General features: G+C 43.5%; 1 protein-coding gene across 1 annotated transcript in view; it reads right to left on the minus strand.

Moving 5' to 3' along the window:
• LOC132137503 (hsp90 co-chaperone Cdc37-like) overlaps positions 1-19735 on the minus strand; it is a 40994-nt gene extending 21259 nt beyond the window's left edge. Inside the window, exons 1-6 of the mRNA XM_059547535.1 lie at positions 19458-19735; positions 9920-10201; positions 9743-9848; positions 3735-3850; positions 3533-3655; positions 3235-3417 (exon numbers count right to left, since the gene is read on the minus strand). Of these exons, the coding sequence (XP_059403518.1) occupies positions 3235-3417; positions 3533-3655; positions 3735-3850; positions 9743-9848; positions 9920-10201; positions 19458-19565 (918 nt within the window). The 5' untranslated portion in view covers positions 19566-19735. The remainder of the gene's footprint in view (positions 1-3234; positions 3418-3532; positions 3656-3734; positions 3851-9742; positions 9849-9919; positions 10202-19457) is intronic.
• Between the last annotated feature and the right edge of the window lie 4967 nt (positions 19736-24702).

The raw sequence follows: 24702 nt of genomic DNA on the forward strand, positions 1-24702 counted from the left end.
GTTTTCATTTTATTAAAATTTAAACGTCCCAACTTTTCCGGAATTCGGGTTGTATATGATATTGGTTTGAGCAGTATTTTATTTCTTATTCTTTTTTTTATTTTATATACATTTTATTTAAAAAGTATTTAAAAAACAAATAGTTGTAAACAAATTGTTAAAAAAAGTGTATAGTAATAAACAACCTGCAGTTTAATGTTTGCATTTCTTTCCCTTACTGTACCGAAAATGAACCGAACTGTGACTTTAAAACCGAGGTACGTACCGAACCGGGATTTCTGCGTACCGTTACACCCCTAAAACACTTTCAGTGTCTGTCCTAACCCTAACTGACTGCAGAAGATGAGATGTCACCTTTTGTTTTCCAGATGGATGTTCTGACCTTTCTTCCCCTCAAAAAACACCTGCCAAATGCAGTGAGGATGGACGTTCAGATGTAGATGGTGAGTTAATAGTGTTTTTCATCAAGGCGAAATGATCATTTCAATTAAACCTGCCTTTAGTTATAGGACCCTAATGGAACCAGCCATTTACTAATCAAGGATATGTTAGAGTGAAGTTGATCATTTAATCTTTCTCTAGTTTTTATTTCATGGAGTGTAAAACTCTTGGGCTGAAGCCACAATGTGTTGCATGTTTCCATGTAGCTCCCCTGTAGCTGTAGTGTAATGTTCAAGCATGGTTTGCTGCTTACAGCTGGGAACTCTGTCAGCTCTTACAGGAACAGGAACTAAAGCTTGTCTGTTGCAGATCACAGTCCGGGAGCGAGCCGGGTCATGAGGCCCTCACCGAAGATGATGAAGAAAAGAGCAGAAAAACTGGCTAAGAGAGGGAAACTAAAGGGTAAGTTTAATCTTAGCGAGTAGGACCAGTGCTTACACATTAGTTAAAGCTAATCATTTAAAGAGATTAAAAATGTAACTATTAAAAGACATAAGATGAATAGCATTTATGATTTGGAGAGTCCTTTAGCTCTCAGTAAGCAGGCCAGAGCTACAGGGTTTAGATTAGCTGGACAGAGTAAAAACAAATGAGAAACCTGCGCTCATCCCTCAGCAATAGGACTGCAACTGACAATTATTCTGATAACTGCTAAATCTAATGATTATTAGGACAAATATTTTAATGTAACTACAGATCTCATGATTCGGTTCAGTATACAATACTGAAATCACGGTTCACAATGCAGTTGATTCTTTAAAAACTTTAAAAAGTCTGTAAAAAAAAACAAAAAAAACATTGGTAACACTTTAGAATAATGGTAGTTAATTCATTAACATTAACAAAGATGAATAAATACAGTAATATATTGTTCATTGTTTGTTCATGTTAGTTAATGTAAATCCAGTTATTCACAGTTAGTTCATGCTAATTCACAGTGCATTATCTAATGTTAACAAGCACAACTTTTGATCTGAATAATGCGTTAGTAAATGTTTAAATGAACATCAACTAAGATAAATAAATGTTGTAGTGTTGTGTTGTTCTTGCTTGGATCATGTTAACTAAAGTTGTTAACTAACATTAACTAATGGACCGTTATTCTAAAGTGTTACCAAAAACATTTATAGATGAAATGTCTGTAGAGATGTGACTGTGTGATTCAGCACATATGGGCTGTTTCCTTACAATTAAATGTCCAGTTATGAAAGTAAATCAGTTGCTTTCTATTTTATGTTCTCTGTCTTTTAGCCTTCTTTCCATTACTTCTACAGTTTGATTTCATTTTTTTGGCAGAAAACCACACCAAGACACAAATGCTGTAGAGGCTCATCTTTCCCTGAATCCTGCTACTCTTTGTAATATATCTATATATTAATGGGCTCATGACATGGATTTTTGAATCTTTATTTTAAGCTATGAAACGGCAGGATGTTTTAATTATTTGTTGACCGACTCATGTAGCTCTACATGTAGGTACTTTCTGTGACTGTGGCCAAGCAAAAGCAGTTTGGTCTCTGTTTTTAAGTACATGAACTATATTGTCTTTGTCATTTGTAGAGACGACCAGGATAATCCTGAAGAGAGCATGGAGTGAAGAAGAGAGAAGGGCCGTTAACAAACATCTAGGAAAGTTCATGGCAGAGCGCAGGGTTCCTGGAAAACTGGACTGCATGAAATGCCTAGAAGAGGAAAAGTCCCTGAAGGAAAGATCTTGGAAAGACGTTAAGAACTTCGTTTACAACTCAATTGTTACTCTAAAAAGGAAATCTGCTTCACGAAAAATAATGTTTTAAAAGCTTAACATCTTGCAGTCCAGTTGTTCTGTTTACCTTTAAGTTTATACAGCATTTTTGAGATTACCATCTGTTTAGAGATTAAATCAAAATAAATGTAGAGCTGGTCACTGGAGATGGCATCTCTTGCAGTTTTGTTTGTAGCTTTTGGGTAGTTTTATATATATATATATATATATATATATATATATATATATATATATATATATATATATATATATATATATATATATATATATATATATTATTGCTAAAATTTGGTTCATCTCATTAGAATAAATTGAACATTTGAACATAAATGTTTGGGTAGACTGTTTATGAACCTCTATCTGAAACTTGCATTAATTGTCAAGTTACCTTTTTTTTTCTCTAGCACTTTTTTTTAAACCAGCTTTACAGGAAAATAATGATCAATGGTGTAAATCGGTTTAATGCAGCAGTAAAGAAACTAAGACATTATTCAGCTGAAGTTAGTTCTGTTGAATAAAGACTTAGAGCTGTCAACACTAAAACAAACAAACAAAAAAAACAAATACAAGCTTATAAAAGGTCGTTTAAAACAATTCAGTCAGAAATGAACTCAATAGCGCCCCCATGAAAAAGTCCTCACTCCGCTGGTAAAATGCTGGTTCTTTCCTTTTGTTTTTTTAAGAGACTGAGGTGAAAACTTGAATCATGAGCACTCCTAGTGTTCAAACATAGTATACACTTATCTCTAACTGCAGCAGAAATGGTGGTCCTCGCTTTGCAGGTTAAATTACTCGGACCTCACTTTGATAGATGTACAGGAATGCGTGTGTGTGTGTGTGTGTGTGTGTGTGTGTGTGTCTCTCTGTGTGTGTGTGTGTGTGTGTGTGTGTGTGTGTGTGTCTCTGTGTGTCTCTCTGTGTGTGTGTGTGTCTCTCTCTGTGTCTCTGTGTGTCTCTGTGTGTGTGTGTGTGTGTGTGTGTGTGTGTGTGTGTGTGTGTGTGTGTGTCTCTGTGTGTGTGTGTCTCACCGGGGGCAGTGTCTCGTACACCTCCACCGGGTCCAGTCCGCCGGGACCCAGCCTCTTCTGTCGCTCCTCCTCCTCGTACTCTTTCAAGGCTTTCTCGATGCGGATCTTGGCTCGACCGCGCACTCGCTCCTTGAAGGACTCCAGCTCGTCATTGAAGGCGTCCTGATACTGCTGGTCTGCGGTCTGGACACAACACTGATGTGACTGATGTGCTCTTGTCTGACATCAACACCAGGATGTTTCTGTCGCTCTAATCAGAATCTCCTTCGATAACACTTGATGTGAGAAACACACACACCTTGATTTTGGCGAAGAACTGACGGAAGCAGCCGCGAGGATCCACCTTCAGACTCTTGGAGAGCTCCAGGATGAACTGCATCACGATGGTCTGATGGGCCACCTGCTCCATGAGAGCGTGTTTCTGACACACACACACACACGGGTCAGTCACAGAGAACAGCGAATGAACCACACACACACACACAGACACACAGCGTTACCTCCTCCACCTCCAGATCGATGCACATGATGACCAGATAATTAGCTGTTTCCTCACAGACCAGGTGAGGATTGTCAGACAGATACTTCTGAGAGTCATCCCAGCGCCGCAGCATCCCTGCACACACACACACACACACACCGTGAACACACACCCGGAGCAGTGGACAGCTACCTATGCTGCGGCACCCAGGGAATTATTTTCAGATAGTTAAAATAAATAAAAAACAATAATAATCACATTACAATAGAGTATTTTCTGTGTGGTACAGATCATCATGGTGTTTGACTGGGGTTCAAGGTGACACTAGATGAGACGTTCAGAGTAGAGACAGAAAAGGAGCAGCGCTGAGGAAATCCTGGCATGGCCAATGGTCAATACACCTGCACAGACCTGACTCTGTCAGCGGTCGAACAGCTGGGGCTCTGGACACACAGCAGCTGCACTCATTACTCATAGATCTGTGATGCTTTTTTCAATCATGCTGCTAAGATGAAAAAATCAGTGTTAATTTTGTTGACTAAATATTTTCGTCATTATTTTCGTCACAAATATATTTTTGCGGACGAAAACGAAACGAAAACTAAAAGAGAAGTCACTGATGGAGACTAAAACTATGACTAAATTGATTGACATTATCGTCAATGAATAAAGGATGAGACGAAAATAGACTGTGACGAAAATCCAATCAGCAGACGGGAGAGATGCGAGGAATGAACAAAAGAACCGGCAAACGGAACAGGCGAGACTGCATGAGACAGTGTTGCCAGACGTACGATAATTATCGTATTTGTACGATAATTTTTACCTCTGTACGATGTACGATCAATAATGAAAAAAATCCCGTAATGTACGATAATTTCAGAATTTTATGAAAATTTAAATGATGGTAGTTGCAGTCATAGGGCTTCTTTACTCATACACGAAATCGGCTCATTACAGACACTCTAAATGCGTTCGTGTGCAGGAGAGTGCCCTGCCTTAAATGCCAACGAGCACTAGACAGCATATTCGAAGAGGTGATGTCTAAAAGAGCGACAAAATGTCCACAGCTCACTTCACGTTTGACAACGAACAAAACAAAACTAAGTGTAAAGCATGCGGAGCGATCATCCGTGGCAAGAACACAACCAATTTGAAAAGACATTTACAGATGAGCCACCCGGACATTTTCTCAAAGGTAAATTCACAACGATGTTCTTTTGTTTATTGAGATAAGCAAAATTGGAAGACTGCAGTGCATAGATGTTGTAGCATTAAATATTACGAACTGAAAAGTACTGTGAAATAGCCCCTTCTTCCAGTTAGATGAGAGCACCATACTAATACGTAATATTATATGGAAGCATATGGGTAGCAATATTCAATTTGGGATGCAATTTGTAAAATGACAATGCATTTCTGTATTTGCATTTACATTTTCCAATACATTTGTGCAACGTTTGGTGCAAAATGAAAATACATAATTTTCATTTGCCATTTGATACACCAGTTTTAATATGTAAAATGAATACTAACTGTCTTGTCCATGTTCTCTCACTTGAATCCTCTTCTTGAAATTTGAGTCTGTGACCTTCTGCAAGCTAGGGCTGTGACGGTTGCCGTGACAACCACGTCACCGCGGTGGTCGGTTGCTACCGCGGTTGTCTACTGCCACCGGCGGTAGTGCACGTGACGTCACAAACATAATACAAAGTTTTGTATATAAGTGTAATAACTGTAATAGTTGCAAATTCTAAGTCTATGGTAATTAACAAATTACCTCAAACACAGCGTTTCCTTTAGATTGGCAGATTTGAGCGCGGGAAAATACAGTTTTAAATATTTAAAAATATTTTGTCGCGCTGCGTCGCTCGTGTCGGTTAGACAGGGTGTATTTAACTTTCTTATTTAGGCTACTTTCTTGTAGCCTAAATAAACATTATTTCTTTGATATTTATTTTAGTGTTTTGCAGGCAGCGTTCACTGACAGAAGTGCTCAAATAAACACTAACTGACGAGTTAAATAGGATGTGTTAGAGGAGTGAGACAGTGCTGGGCTGATTTCTAGACGTGCATATAAATATATCCTGTATATAATATATATAAAATATATCACATGCATGCACAGTTTAAGTCAGCTTTAATCACCTTTTTTGGTAATTCCATGAATTAACTGACCACGACACTGCTTGCACATAGTTTATTTCACAGTTTGATATGAAAGGATACGCACAAAGGAAGCGCGCGCCGCCTTTGAGCACAGGACCGTCCGCGCTCGCTTAACTTGCACCTGATAATAAAGTGAAGTGGAGCGCGTGTCTGAAACGTCTCCTGTTCAGTCATTCTGCGACTGAATAAATTCACTTGTCTTGAGAAAAAGTGACAGAAGCAGCAGTTGTGAGTGGGTGGCCATCCCCGCCCCTACGTAAAATAATTTGAATAAGTTAAACTGGAAAAAAATTATCGCCTTGGTTAACGAGCAAATTTTGACACTACATTTACATTTATTCATTTAGCTGACGCTTTTATCCAAAGCGACTTACAATTGCTATATATGTCAGAGGTCGCACACCTCTGGAGCAACTAGGGGTTAAGTGTCTTGCTCAGGGACACATTGGTGTCTCACAGTGGATTCGAACCCGGGTCTCTCACACCAAAGACGTGTGTCTTATCCACTGCGCCACCACCACCCCATATATATATATAATATATATATATATATATATATATATATACACACCCCATATATACACTAATATATATATAATTTTTTTTTTTTTTTTCAAACACCGCGCCACCGGCGGTTGTTGGTCCATGACTACCGCGGTGGTAAAAATCAGCCACCGTCACAGCCCTTCTGCAAGCCCCGCCTTGTTCACGCAGTGATTGACATGGTGCGGGGGGGGGGGGGGGGGACACGTGATCGGCTCGGAATGCATTTTCAATGTGCACATTGAATTTTGCTACATTCATTGCGGGACACTGAATGAAAATGCAATCGTGTCTTGACTGTGAGTGTTAATGCATTTAAGAAAAATAGCATTTAAATGATCATTTTGCCACAGTTTTTGCTTGAACATGTTATACATATCTAATCATTTCTGTAATACATTTTCATTTTAATTTTGCAACTTATAAAGCGTTAAAATTAGTATTCATTTTACATATTAAAACTGGTGTATGAAATGGCAAATGAAAATTATGTAATTTAATTTTCATTTTCATTTTGCACCAAACGTTGCACAAATGTATTGGAAAATGTAAATGTAAATACAGAAATGCATTGTCATTTTACATATTGCATTGTCATTTTACATATTATATCCCAAATTGAATATTGCTACCCATATGCTTCCATAATATTATGCTACATACATTTGATTAACACTAATGTTTCATGTATTTTATAATGTTCTACTTGTTGACAATATCACAAATATTTCTAGATTAGTCATGTGAAACGTGAATGTTCACATCCTATCATTATACATACTAATCTAGCAATATTGTAGTATTTAAAACATACAATATTTCTAGACAAATGTATACCTTATAAAATCTTGTTACTTTTTTTATCCACCTAGCTGCCAACTTATTAAATATTTACTTTAAAAATGTTTGCACTTATTGTTCAGCTCAGCTGTAAGCTTTAAGGTCCTGGGCCTAACTTTATTTTTCTTTTATTGATGGTCAATTGGCAGCTAGTTATTGTTTACATTATCATGACAGTGTTTGTTGCTGCATAAAACCTTTTGAATTGAAATAAAGACACAGTTGTGTTGGATTAAAGTTGAATTTGTGTTTTATATATTTTGGTTAAGTTTGTTTCCTATACCAGCGGTAAAAAATTGTCTAGTAAATCGGTTATTGATTTTAGTCTTATTTAAAGCCTGGTTTACACGGGACGATTTTAAAATTTTCGGCCGATTTTCCAAACCTGAGAGACCCCACACACGGCGATAAAAAATCACGGGTCTAACAGTTTTGGTCGTACAGTGTGTGGTGTGCAGCCACACGGCAAAATCAACACATAACACACGAACCGATTTGACTCCCGAGCATTCCCAGGTCAGACGGGAAATTTCGCAAAATCCCTCGAGATCAAACGTGACTTCAGAGTAAACGATCATGGCGGACGAAGAGGATGCAGTGGCCATAGTTTGTGCTTTGTTTGTAACAGAAAAAAAACCATAAGAAAAACAAGAAAAGGCGATGGTCAAAGAAGTGGAGACAAAATCCTCCATCTCCGACGTCCACCGGACTTTCTGGTGCGCCATGCCGCCGGCTGTTTTGATTTTGTTTCCCGGTACTTCCTCGCCGCCTCGTCACCTCGCTTTCTGATTGGCTACACGCCACAGTCCACAGGCTGCGTGATCGTTTGCCCTCGGGGGACACCACTCACGAGAAGAAATCGGGCCAAATAAATCCAACATGTTGGATATCCCTGATTTGTATCCAGACCAGATGGTGGATCAGCACCTAGAAAGGACCTCTACATCCCTGAAAGACAGCGGAGACCAGGACAACTAGAGCCCCAGATACAGATCCCCTGTAAAGACCTTGTCTCAGAGGAGCACCAGGACAAGACCACAGGAAACAGATGATTCTTCTGCACAATCTGACTTTGCTGCAGTCTGGAATTGAACTACTGGTTTCGTCTGGTCAGAGGAGAACTGGCCCCCAACTGAGCCTGGTTTCTCCCAAGGTTTGTTTCTCCATTCTGTCACCGATGGAGTTTCGGTTCCTTGCCGCTGTCGCCTCTGGCTTGCTTAGTTGGGGACACTTCATCTACAGCGATATCGTTGACTTGATTGTAAATAAATGCACAGACACTATTTAACTGAACAGAGATGACATCACTGAATTTAATGATGAACTGCCTTTAACTATCATTTTTGCATTATTGACACTGTTTTCCTAATGAATGTTGTAATTTTACTTTGTTGGATCAGCAGCTATGCTAATGATGTCTCTATTTTGTTTATTTTGTTTCTATGTTTTGCCACGGGATCTTCATCCCGTGGTAACTAGGATTTACACAAGCTCCAGTCTGGATCCAGAACACCTGAGAAGAGATGATGCTGACCCTCAGAGGACCCCAGATGATGCTGACCCTGAATCAACAACAGAACTAACAATTATTGCTACATGTGTGACTGCATCCTATAATTACTATTAATTAATAATATTGATAGTTCATCATCTAGCGGACTACGTCTTGTATTATTATTATTATTTTTATTTTTCTAAAATCCTGTCAAACGTGCACAAACTTCTAGCTACTACTAAATATTGTAGAAACATAATTTTCTGTAAAGTTGCTTTGTAACGATTTGTATTGTAAAAAGCGCTATACAAATAAACTTGAATTGAATTGAATTGTTCAGTTGCTTTGACGCAATGTATTTTGTTTAAAGCGCTATATAAATAAAGGTGACATTGACATTGACATTGACATTGAGATCGGAGCGGTCCTGACGTCCTTCCGAGCAGAGGAGAGCAGTCTTAACACACCACACACGGCAGGAATATCTGATCAGATTATTTTACGATAATCGGAGCATCCTTAAGATTGTCGGAAGGGGTGAATCGGGGCTAAAATTGGCCTAATTATCCTGCCGTGTGAACCAGCCTTAAGTCGACTAAAATAACAAGCAATTTTAGTCGACTAAGATAAGACTTAAATTAAAACGAATCAGATGACTAAAACTTGACTAAAACTAAAAAAAATTACAGTCAAAAGACTAAGACTAAAACTAAATTAAAATTTAGTGTCAAAATTAACACTGATGCAAATTGCACTGGAGTTGAAGAAAAAAAGAAACAAACAGATCGACAACAAGTGTCTGTGCTCCCTCTTGACTGCAGTGGTTGCTTCTGTCAGTGTATTTTGTGTGCACTCATTTGCTAACATGCAGAATCGGCTGAGATACAGCTGACGGCATCTGAATAGAGCCAAACTGAAGCGGACCGACCCCCCAGCATTTACACGCTACAACACACGTGACACACTGAAGAGCAGCTCACCAAAGTGTTTGATCTGCTTCTCGTATTTCTCCACAAACGTTTTGTGTTTCTCCTCCTTCTCCTCCTCCGTGTCCTCCTCCTTTTCTGGCTTGACGTTGACCACGCTCTGAAAGACAGACAGCAGAGCGTCAGTCGCGTGTCTCTGGAGCACTAGCGTGTGCTGGCACCGTGACACACCTTACTGAAGCCCTCCTTGCTGAGCGTGTCCACGTTCCAGGGCATCTTCTTCTCCTCGGTGCGATGCTCCTGCATCTTCTTCTCCCACGACCTCTCCTGCTTCTTCAGCTGCTTCTCCTCCTCCTGAGCTTTGGTCAGATCAGCTTTAGCCTCTGGTGTGGACGCTGAGGCGAGCTCCTGAACACGCCGCTGTGCCTCCGCCAGCTTCCTGCGGCTCTCCGCCAGACTCTTCTCCAGCTCCTCACCCTTCTTCATGAAGTCCTCCATCCGCTCCACACGAGCCTGAGACCAGAGAGACACACACACACACACACGTGTGAGAGCAGCTTGTGTTCTGACAGCCAACACACCTGACTATCACACACACACACCTGACTATCAAACATCACACACCTGACCATCACACACACACACCTGACCATCACACACACACACCTGACTATCACACACACACACACCTGACCATCACACACCACACACACCTGACCATCACACACCACACACCTGACCATCACACACACACACACACACACACACCTGACCATCACACACACACACACACACCTGACCATCACACACCACACACCTGACCATCTCACACACACACACCTGACTATCACACACCACACACCTGACCATCTCACACACACACACCACACACCTGACCATCTCACACACACACACCTGACTATCACACGCACACACCTGACCATCACACACCACACACCTGACCATCTCACACACACACACCTGACTATCACACACCACACACCTGACCATCACACACACACACACACACACACACACCTGACCATCACACACACACACACACCTGACCATCACACACCACACACCTGACCATCTCACACACACACACCTGACTATCACACACCACACACCTGACCATCTCACACACACACACCACACACCTGACCATCTCACACACACACACCTGACTATCACACGCACACACCTGACCATCACACACCACACACCTGACCATCTCACACACACACACCTGACTATCACACACCACACACCTGACCATCACACACACACACACACACACACACACCTGACCATCACACACACACACACACCTGACCATCACACACCACACACCTGACCATCTCACACACACACCTGACCATCACACACCACACACCTGACCATCACACACCACACACCTGACCATCTCACACACACACACCTGACCATCACACACCACACACCTGACCATCTCACACACACACACCTGACTATCACACACCACACACCTGACCATCTCACACACACACACCACACACCTGACCATCTCACACACACACACCTGACTATCACACGCACACACCTGACCATCACACACCACACACCTGACCATCTCACACACACACACCTGACTATCACACACCACACACCTGACCATCACACACACACACACACACACACACACCTGACCATCACACACACACACACACCTGACCATCACACACCACACACCTGACCATCTCACACACACACACCTGACTATCACACACCACACACCTGACCATCTCACACACCACACACCTGACCATCTCACACACACACACCTGACCATCACACACCACACACCTGACCATCTCACACACACACACCTGACCATCACACACCACACACCTGACCATCTCACACACACACACCTGACTATCACACACCACACACCTGACCATCTCACACACACACACCACACACCTGACCATCTCACACACACACACCTGACTATCACACGCACACACCTGACCATCACACACCACACACCTGACCATCTCACACACACACACCTGACTATCACACACCACACACCTGACCATCACACACACACACACACACACACACACCTGACCATCACACACACACACACACCTGACCATCACACACCACACACCTGACCATCTCACACACACACACCTGACTATCACACACCACACACCTGACCATCTCACACACACACACCACACACCTGACCATCTCACACACACACACCTGACTATCACACGCACACACCTGACCATCACACACCACACACCTGACCATCTCACACACACACACCTGACTATCACACACCACACACCTGACCATCACACACACACACACACACACACACACCTGACCATCACACACACACACACACCTGACCATCACACACCACACACCTGACCATCTCACACACACACACCTGACTATCACACACCACACACCTGACCATCTCACACACACACACCACACACCTGACCATCTCACACACACACACCTGACTATCACACGCACACACCTGACCATCACACACCACACACCTGACCATCTCACACACACACACCTGACTATCACACACCACACACCTGACCATCACACACACACACACACACACACACACCTGACCATCACACACACACACACACCTGACCATCACACACCACACACCTGACCATCTCACACACACACCTGACCATCACACACCACACACCTGACCATCACACACCACACACCTGACCATCTCACACACACACACCTGACCATCACACACCACACACCTGACCATCTCACACACACACACCTGACCATCACACACCACACACCTGACCATCTCACACACACACACACCTGACTATCACACACACACCTGACCATCACACACCACACACCTGACCATCTCACACACACACACCTGACTATCACACACACACACACACACACACCTGACTATCACACACCTGACTATCACACACACACACACACACACCTGACCATCACACACACACACACCTGACCATCACACACACACACACCTGACCATCACACACACACACCACACACCTGACCATCTCACACACACACACCACACACCTGACCATCTCACACACACACACCTGACTAGGGCTGCAACTAACGATTATTTTGATAAACCGATTAATCGATTAATCGTAAAAATAATCGACAGATTATGTACTTATATTTTAGTTTTTTTCAATTTTTTCCCCAAGTAAATTATTAATAAATGGTCTTTATCCTTCAGCGTAGATTTTTAAGAGATTTTAACCATTTTGCACTGTCATATCCTCATCAAAAATATACCTGGAGTTGTTTTATTGTGTTAGTAATCCTTTGTCGAACTCTTCTGCAATCAAAACACTGACCCATACTCTAGCAAATTTCACAAGGAGATTTCAAATAATGTTTTCACCATGGCAGTCCTTAGAGCTCCTAAAGTAGTTTAACATCCTGAACAAAGCTTGTTAAGGAATGTTTCAGAACATATTTTCACGAAGAATAAGGATAAAACAGAATAAAATTGCAGTGCATTGCATTTTATTATTTACTTGGAAACAGCTTTATAGCTTTTGCTGTGAAATTGTAGACAATCCTTCGAATAAAGTGCCAATGGCATGAAACCTGAATGGAACTCACAATTTAAAGTAAAATCCATCAGAAGGTTGTGCAGAAAAAAAAAATTGGACACACAAAAAACCTGCTGTGTGAAAAAGAGCAGTGAATACTTAGAAACAAAAGTCAATTTCAAATATCTTTAAACATTTACCTCTCTCATTCAGTCATAATTAGGCTGCACGACTGAATTTTGAACTGGTAAACGACAAACTGATCACAGAACATGTTTGTAAAGCTTTAAATGTTAACTGTTAAAAAGCAATGTTATCAGCTTTTACGACTAAACATTTGCAAACAATATTGTACTGGAGAATCTGCACAAATGAAAGTCTTAGGGGCCGTTCACAAATCGCGCCTAAAAACGTGTGGAAAACGCTAGGCGCACCGCTTTCTCCTTCTTTCCAAAGCGCTCGTGCAGTTGCGCCCCTGAGGCATCTGCCTTTGCTAAGCAACCATGACGCGCTCTCTCCTTGAAGACGCGGAAATTTCAACAAAGGATAAATGGATTTGCAGCTCAAAATATCGCTTGCAGTAGCTCTGCTACTAAATTTATTTCAAAATGGAAATCCATATACAACTATGATCAGCTGTTCCTTTCATCTTGACTGAGCTTTTAACGTTGTTACAGGGAAGGATGAAGCCGATTGGTTAGTTCTTGTCACATGACCCGCGGTGCGCTTGCTGCATTCTGAAAAGTTGAAATGTTTTTAACTCGATGCGGTGCGGTGTTGGAAATAACGAACTTGAGCACGCAAAAGACGCGATATGTGAACGTCCCCTTTTTTGAAGGCTCAAAGTATAGTACTCCCACATCACGCTGAATGCTGCAGAGACGCTGTTCGGGAAGCACGTGACATAAAACGAGGCCAGCTATTGGCTATTCGCTACTTCTCCTGCTGTACTGGCTGAGTAAAACCTCCGGTGGCTCATTACTGCCACACTTTGGTCACCGCGGATTTGAAATATGCAAGAAATGAGCCGCTTACGGCAAATAAAAGTTATTTTGCAACGAATCGATGACTAAATTAGTTGACAACTATTTTAATAATCGATTTTAATCGATTAAATCGATTCGTTGTTTCAGCTCTACACCTGACCATCTCACACACACACACCTGACCATCTCACACACACACACCTGACCATCACACACACACACACACACCTGACCATCACACACACACACACACACCTGACCATCTCACACACACACCACACACCTGACCATCTCACACACACACACCTGACCATCTCACACACACACACCTGACCATCACACACACACACACACACCTGACCATCACACACACACACCACACACCTGACCATCACACACACACACACCACACCTGACCATCTCACACACACACCACACACCTGACCATCTCACACACACACACCTGACCATCACACACACACACCTGACCATCACACACACACACACACACACACACCTGACCATCTCACACACACACACCTGACCATCACACACACACACACCACACACCTGACCATCTCACACACACACACCACACACCTGACCATCTCCCACACACACACCTGACCATCTCACACACACACACCTGACCATCACACACACACACACACACACACCTGACCATCACACACACACACCACACACCTGACCATCTCACACACACACCACACACCTGACCATCTCACACACACACACCTGACCATCACACACACACACCACACACCTGACCATCACACACACACACCTGACCATAAAACACACACACACACACACACACCTGACCATCACACACACACACCTGACCATCTCACACACACACACACACACACACACACACACACCTGACCATCACACACCTGACCATCTCACACACACACCTGACCATAAAACACACACACACACACACAGCTGACCATCACACACACACACACACCTGACCATCTCACACACACACACCTGACCATCTCACACACACACACACACACACACCTGACCATCTCACACACACACACACACCTGACCATCTCACACACACACCTGACCATCACACACACACACCTGACCATCACACACACACACACCTGACCATCACACACACACACACACACACACACACACACACACACACACACACACACACACACACACACACACACACACACACACACCTGACCATCACACACACACACCACACACCTGATCATCTCACACACACACCACACACCTGATCATCTCACACACACACACCTGACCATAAAACACACACACACACACACACACACACACACACACACACACACACACACACACACACACACACACACACAGCTGACCATCACACACACACACACACACACACACCTGACCATCTCACACACACACACCTGACCATCACACACACACACACACACACACCTGACCATCTCACACACACACACACACACACACACCTGACCATCTCACACACACACCTGACCATAAAACACACACACACACACACACACAGCTGACCATCACACACACATCTGTATGGAGCCAAAAGAGTCTCAATAAAGATAAATGCACTCACTACATTCATACATGCACACACATGATTCATAAATACACACACAGGATACACAAATGCACTCAAGATTCACAAATGTATTTCTGATGCACACACACACATATATCTTGATTTACGAACTGCTTGCGGTCTGTGAACTTCACTGCATTTGTGTGTGAATTTTGCGACTCCCCTGACTTGGCTCAACACACAAATGCCTTTTTTTAAACAGGGAATGATCTGCAACCAATCAGATATCTCCCTTGTTTTAGCCAATCACAAGAATGCACCACACGTGGGGGATTGTTTACTTACAAGCCAATCAGCGAACGATTCACTTTCCTCACGCAGCCGGCGACCCACTTTGCGCAGCAGGAGACTCACTTTCCGCAGCCGGAGAGTCACTTTCCTCTCGCAGCGAACGACTCACTTTCCTCACGCAGCGAACGATTCACTTTCCTCACGCAGCGAACGATTCACTTTCCTCACGAGTCACGCAGCGAACGACTCACTTTCCTCACGCAGCGAACGATTCACTTTCCTCACGAGTCACGCAGCGAACGACTCACTTTCCTCTCGCAGCGAACGATTCACTTTCCTCACGAGTCACGCAGCGAACGACTCACTTTCCTCATGCAGTGAACGATTCACTTTCTTCACGAGTCACGCAGCGAACGACTCACTTTCCTCACGCAGTGAACGATTCACTTTCCTCACGAGTCACGCAGCGAACGACTCCCTTTCCTCACGCAGTGAACGATTCACTTTCTTCACATAGTCACGCAGCGAACGACTCACTTTCCTCACGCAGCGAACGACTCACTTTCCTCACGCAGTGAACGATTCACTTTCCTCACGCAGTGAACGATTCACTTTCCTCACGCAGTGAACGATTCACTTTCCTCACGAGTCACGCAGCGAACGACTCACTTTCCTCACGCAGTGAACGATTCACTTTCCTCACGAGTCACGCAGCGAACGACTCACTTTCCTCACGCAGTGAACGATTCACTTTCTTCACGAGTCACGCAGCGAACGACTCACTTTCCTCACGCAGAGAGCAACGCACTTTCCTCAGCGAACGACTCACTTTCCTAAGTGAACGATTCACTTTCCTCACGCAGCGATCAACTCACTTTCCTAAGTGAACGACCCACTTTCGCAGTCGGAGAGTCACTTTCCTCTCGCAACGGACCACCGACTCTCTCTTCATGTAGGGACCGAATATTATAATTAAAGTGACTTCTATATTGCATCCAAAAGAATATTTAGATATATTTAAATATTCAAAAAGGTGTAAAAAATGTTTTTACTTTCATTAAAATGTTTCAATAAAATGAAATAATTGCCTATTGCAAATTTATGAATCCATGGTTAACTTTTTTTCTGCAGTCACTGCATGGGCTATACGTATTGAGACATTTTTAAATTTATATTTTGTAAAAAATAATAAAAAATAAACCTGAATTGTAATCTAAACATCTGTATTTTCAGACAATTTCATAAATAAGTAGACTATAATATGCCGCACCACAGGCGTAAATTTTGTGCGCATTTGTGTATCCTGTGTGTGCATGTATGAATCATGTGTGTGCATTTATCTTTATTGAGACTCTTTTGGCTCCATACACCTGACCATCACACACACACACACACATCTGACCATCACACACACACACACACACACACACACACATCTGACCATCACACACACACACACACACACATCTGAGCATCTCACACACACACCTGACCATCACACACACACACACACACATCTGAGCATCACACACACACACCTGACTAACACACACACATCTGACCATCACACACACACACACACACACACACACACCTGACCATCACACACACACACACACACCTGACCATTACACACACACACCTGACTAACACACACACAGCTGAGCATCACACACACACACACACACATCTGAGCATCACACACACACCTGACTAACACACACACACACACATCTGACCATCACACACACACACACACACACACACCTGACTAACACACACACACCTGACCATCACACACAAACACACACACACACACACACACACACAGCTGACCATCACACACACACACCTGACCATCACACACAAACACACACACACACACACACACACACCTGATCATCACACACACACACACGCACGTGTGTGTACCTGGTGTCTCCAGCGGAACAGACTCGGTGTGTGTGTGTGTGTACCTGGTGTCTCCAGCGGAACAGACTCTGTGTGTGTGTGTGTGTGTGTGTGTCTGTGTACCTGGTGTCTCCAGCGGAACAGACTCGGTGTGTGTGTGTGTGTGTGTCTGTGTACCTGGTGTCTCCAGCGGAACAGACTCTGTGTGTGTGTGTGTGTGTGTGTGTGTACCTGGTGTCTCCAGCGGAACAGACTCGGTGTGTGTGTGTGTCTGTGTACCTGGTGTCTCCAGCGGAACAGACTCGGTGTGTGTGTGTGTGTACCTGGTGTCTCCAGCAGAACAGACTCGGTGTGTGTGTGTGTCTGTGTACCTGGTGTCTCCAGCGGAACAGACTCGGTGTGTGTGTGTGTGTACCTGGTGTCTCCAGCGGAACAGACTCGGTGTGTGTGTGTGTGTACCTGGTGTCTCCAGCGGAACAGACTCGGTGTGTGTGTGTGTGTCTGTGTACCTGGTGTCTCCAGCGGAACAGACTCGGTGTGTGTGTGTGTGTGTGTGTGTACCTGGTGTCTCCAGCGGAACAGACTCGGTGTGTGTGCCTGGTGTCTCCAGCGGAACAGACTCGGTGTGTGTGTGTGTACCTGGTGTCTCCAGCGGAACAGACTCGGTGTGTGTGTGTGTGTGTGTACCTGGTGTCTCCAGCGGAACAGACTCGGTGTGTGTGTGTGTGTGTGTGTACCTGGTGTCTCCAGCGGAACAGACTCGGTGTGTGTGTGTGTGTACCTGGTGTCTCCAGCGGAACAGACTCGGTGTGTGTGTGTGTGTGTGTACCTGGTGTCTCCAGCGGAACAGACTCGGTGTGTGTGTGTGTACCTGGTGTCTCCAGCGGAACAGACTCGGTGTGTGTGTGTGTACCTGGTGTCTCCAGCGGAACAGACTCGGTGTGTGTGTGTGTGTGTGTGTGCCTGGTGTCTCCAGCGGAACAGACTCTGTGTGTGTGTGTGTGTGTGTGTGCCTGGTGTCTCCAGCGGAACAGACTCGGTGTGTGTGTGTGTGTGTGTACCTGGTGTCTCCAGCGGAACAGACTCGGTGTGTGTGTGTGTGTGTGTGTGTGTGTGTGTGTGTGTGTACCTGGTGTCTCCAGCGGAACAGACTCGGTGTGTGTGTGTGTGTGTGTGTACCTGGTGTCTCCAGCGGCACAGACTCGGTGTGTGTGTGTGTGTGTGTGTACCTGGTGTCTCCAGCGGAACAGACTCGGTGTGTGTGTGTGTGTGTGTGTACCTGGTGTCTCCAGCGGAACAGACTCGGTGTGTGTGTGTGTGTGTGTGTGTGTACCTGGTGTCTCCAGCGGAACAGACTCGGTGTGTGTGTGTGTGTGTGTGTGTGTGTGTGTGTGTACCTGGTGTCTCCAGCGGAACAGACTCGGTGTGTCGATGTTTGGGTGAGTATCATCTTCATCATCAGAAACCTCGATATGATCCCAAACACTGTAATCGATGGTCGTCATGACGGTCACTTACGCGTCTGCTCCGTTATAAAGCTGCGTACAATCGCTGTTTTTACTATTATTATTATTATAAGAGTTCTTTGTCATATATTGTTATATTCCTGTGTTTGCGTGCCTCGCGCACAGCCGCTCTTTCTGGAACTCTCCTTCACTTCCGCCCACAGTGACGTCATCGCCGAGTGCCGCGAACTAGCCGACGTCACTGTCTGGAGCCGAACTCAAGCCTGTCCCGTTATTATTATTATTATTATTATTTATCACCCTAATGTGAATAAATGGCGTTCGTCTTTGACCTGTTCAGATGCAGGTTCTGACCCAAACTCACGAGTTACTCGAATTAAACCTAAACAAAACCTGAACCTGACCTGTCCTGGAAATCCTGTGAGTTTCTTTCTGTATCAGAAGAGAAATGACAGCAGTCTAGTGGCTCAGTGGTCGAGCGTTGTGTGTTCATTTCCTCAGACTGAATGTTTTCTATCAGATTGAACACCAAACTAGAGGTTATGTGCAAAATGTGAAACATTTTCTGAAGATTACAAAATAAGCGTAATGTAAACGTTGAAAATGATTTCCTGAATACACAGCTGTTAGTGGAAAGATCTCAGCGTTGAATGAGCGAGGAATGTTTTATATCGACTGAAGAAAACTATGAGAAGACTTAAGAGTTAATTAGCAATGATGGGTCTTAATTTGGGGTTTTAATCAGACACACACACACACACACACTATTTTATTTATCTATTTTTAACTTATATAGCGCTTTTAACAATATAGATTGTAACAAAGCAATTGAACCGCATTAAACAGGAAAACAGTGTGTAAAAGCAAAGTAAAGCAAACAGGCAGTTCATCATTAATTCAGTGATGTCATCATCAGCTCAGTTTAAACAGTGTCTGTGTAACAAGTAGGGATGCAGTGATTAACCGGTTTCACGATTAACCGTGCTTTAAATCATCACAGTTAATTAATCACAAAGTCACAGAGTGTCTCTGTCAGAGAACAGAACTGTTGCAAGTTGCACAAAACTAAAACAAAGTTAGACTAGCGGTGCACGATCTTAAAATACTGTGCTGATCAGAGAAACAGAGGCTACTACACACACTAGATTAACTGTGACAGAGGAACCAAACAGCCAAGCTTTACAGGTGCTGGTCATATAATTAGAATATCATCAAAAAGTTGATTTATTTCACCAATTCCATTCAGGACGTGAAACTTGTATATTATATTCATTCATTACACACAGACTGATATATTTCAAATGTTTATTTCTTTTATTTTTGATGATTATAACTGACAACTAAGGAAAATCCCAAATTCAGTATCTCAGAAAATTAGAATATTGTGAAAAGGTTCAATACTGAAGACACCTGGTGCCACACACTAATCAGCTAATTAACTCAAAACACCTGCAAAGTCCTTTAAATGGTCTCTCAGTCTAGTTCTGTAGGCTACACAATCATGGGGAAGACTGCTGACTCGACAGATGACAGAGGTCCAGTGTAAAGTTTCCACAGTCAGTGATGGTTTGGGTGCAATGTCATCTGGTGTTGGTCCACTGTGTTTTCTGAGGTCAAAGGTCAACACAGCCGTATACCAGGAAGTTTTAGAGCACTTCATGCTTCCTGCTGCTGACCAACTTTATGGAGATGCAGATTTCATTTTCCAACAGGACTTGGCACCTGCACACAGTGCCAAAGCTTCCAGTACCTGGTTTAAGGACCATGGTATCCCTGTTCTTAATTGGCCAGCAAACTCGCCTGACCTTAACCCCATAGAAAGTCTGTGGTGTATTGTGAAGAGGAAGATGTGATATGCCAGACCCAAGAATGCAGAAGAGCTGAAGGCTCTGTGTATTCCTTTTCACATGGTCTCTTTTGTTTTGCATTTGGATGCAAAATGGTTCAGCTTGCCACATTTTCTGCACTGCTTTCCATAAGCTGGGCAACTCAGTTTTTTCCACTCATGCTGTTTTCCACAGAATTTGCACTTAGCTGGTTGTGTCTGTTTGGCACTCTGGGCCTGTCTAACTCTCTGAACTGCGTGCACTTCCGTTTTCTGACCCTCAATAGTCATCACATTCTCTTTTGACAGTTCTGATGCTTTACATATCCTCACACACTTATCAAGTGTCAGGTCCATCTCTCTTAATAGGCGTGCGAGTTCATTATGCCGCATACTATTCGGTCTTTAATCAGAGAATCTCTCGCCGATCCAAAATTGCATGTGTCAGCCAGCACTTTCAAGTCAGTAACATACTTGTCAGACGTTTCGCCTGAGTTCTGATTTCTGGAGAAAAATTTGTATCTTTCCACAGTTTCATTCGGTGCTGGATTGCAATGATTTCTGAACGTGGTTAACAGCCATTCCAGCGTCAGCTCGCCGTCAGCCGGCAAAGCCGCGCTCAGCATCTTACACATTTCTCTTCCTGTTTCTCCGATTAGATATTGGAAAACTTTTACCTTCGTTTTGTTGTCCGCGTCTGTAAGCGACAAATCCATGTACAGGGAAAACTCCTCTTCCCACGCTTTCCAAGCTTTGGGTATTTGGGTAATTGTATTGGTCTGGGGATCCCTGCCGATTGTTATTATTATTATTATTATTTGCTTAACCACTTTAAAATGCCTTTTTGGTGGCTTTAGTCAGAAACCGTAAAAAAATATATATTCAATATCGATACTCATTATAAATACTTGGTAAATTATCAGCCCAGCCGCTCCGGGAGATGTACAAACCATATACTGTATAAAAACAGGATCAAACTAATAGCACGTAATTTACGTCTCTATGATGGTGGGTTGATATTCCAGAAGAGAGGCTAGCCTCCTCTATGATGTTACTTGTATATGCGTACACTATGGGTGTGTGTAAGACGTTATTAAACAAGCTAGGTAAACGCCTGTATAAAAGGCCTGTTATAATCGCTAACAGTGCAGACTACATCGGTGACAAAAGAAAATTGGTAACGTTACACAATAATATTTTTTGGACACGACTTATTAATGACTCAGCATCATCTATATTAAAGATAAAATAATCACGTCATCCGATGTTTATTGTTTAATGGGAATAAAGTAAGCTAAACTTATGGAGTTCCACAACTACTGAAACACGTTGTTTTCTCGCACCGGACTGTGTGTGTGTGTGTGTGTGTGTGTGTGTGTGTGTGTGTGTGTGTGTGTGTGTGTGTGTGTCGGTGGTGGTGAGGTAAAAGGGGAGCAGGCAGTGGACCAAAGCACTGTGAGGCAAAGCAGGGGGAACTCGAGATGTTTAAAAACTTTTTTTGTTGTTGCTCAGTTTGCATTTGTATTGTTTTACTACTTGCACAATTAGTTTAACTATATATCATTATATCATTTACAATACACATATTTCAATTATATTTTAGGGGGGGACAACCCTCAGATAGGGGAGGGGTCCGGACCTGCTAAACCTGTAGTAAAGACTGTGAAGAGATGGACCAGCGAAACAGAGCAGGATTTACAAGCTTGTTTTGAGATCACAGACTGGAGCGTTTTTGAAGCTGCACAGAAACTGTAACATCCTATATTAGTTTCTGTGAGGATATATGCATTCCTACCAGGACTTATTTAACATTCAACAATGATAAGCCATGGTTTACAGTAAAACTCAGACACCTTCGTCGGGCCAAAGAGGATGCCTACAGAAATGGGGACAGGGTCTTGTACAATCAGGCCAGGAACACACTGAACAAAGAGATTAGAGTGGCTAAAAAGACCTACGCTAAAATGTTGGAAGACCAGTTTACTTCCAACGACTCTACTTCAGTTTGGAGAGGACTGAGAGCCATCACAAACTACAAGACACCATCCCCTTGCACTGAGGCTAATCAACGACTTGCTAACGACCTGAATGAGTTTTATTGTAGATTTGAAACCCCCAACACCCACTCTGACCATCTCCCTACACAACCATTAACACCTCCTGCAATCCCCTTCTCCATACCTCCTGCTCTTCAAATCTGTGAAGATGATGTGCCCCAGGTCTTCAGGAAGAACAAAAGAAGAAAAGCACCAGGCCCAGATGGCGTTACACCAGCCTGTCTGAAAATCTGTGCTGACCAGCTGGCCCCCATCTTTTCACAGATCTTCAACAGATCTCTGGAGTTGTGTGAAGTGCCTTCCTGCTTCAAACGCTCCACCATAATCCCCATACCAAAGAAACCCAAGATAACAGGATTTAACAACTACAAACCTGTGGCTCTAACGTCTGTCGTCATGAAGTCGTTTGAAAAACTGGTTCTGGCTTATCTGAAGGACATCACTGGACCCTTACTGGACCCCCTGCAGTTTGCGTACCGAGCAAACAGGTCCATGGATGATGCAATCAACATGGCATTGCACTTCATCCTGCAACATCTGGACAAAACAGGGACTTATGTGAGGATCCTGTTTGTGGACTTTAGTTCGGCTTTCAACACCATCATCCCAACAACCCTCCAAACCAAACTGACCCAGCTCTCTGTTCCTAGCTCTATCTGTCAGTGGATCACCAGCTTTCTGACAGATAGGCAACAGTTAGTGAGACTGGGGAAATTCATGTCAAACAGCTGCTCCACCAACACTGGTGCCCCTCAGGGATGTGTTCTCTCCCCTCTGCTCTTCTCCCTGTACACCAACGACTGCACCTCTAAAGACCCCTCTGTCAAGCTCCTGAAGTTTGCAGACGATACTACAGTCATCGGCCTCATCCAGGACGGTGACGAGTCTGCTTACAGACAGGAGGTTGAGCAGCTGGCTGTCTGGTGCAGTCTTAACAACCTGGAGCTGAACACGCTCAAAACAGTGGAGATGACTGTGGACTTTAGGAGAAACCCCCCTGCACTTTCCCCACTCACCATCATGAACAGCACTGTGACTGCAGTGGAGTCATTCAGATTCCTGGGAACCACCATCTCTCAGGACCTGAAGTTGGACAATCACATTGGCTCCATTGTGAAAAAAGCCCAACAAAGGTTGTACTTCCTTCGCCAGCTGAGGAAGTTTAACCTGCCACAGGAGCTGCTGAAACAGTTCTACTCAGCCGTCATTGAGTCAGTCCTGTGTACTTCAATTACTGTCTGGTTTGGTTCAGCTACAAAATCAGATATCAGAAGACTACAGAGAACTGTTCGGA

Source organism: Carassius carassius, unplaced genomic scaffold (genome assembly GCF_963082965.1).
Source record: "Carassius carassius unplaced genomic scaffold, fCarCar2.1 SCAFFOLD_84, whole genome shotgun sequence".
Lineage (NCBI taxonomy): Eukaryota > Metazoa > Chordata > Actinopteri > Cypriniformes > Cyprinidae > Carassius > Carassius carassius.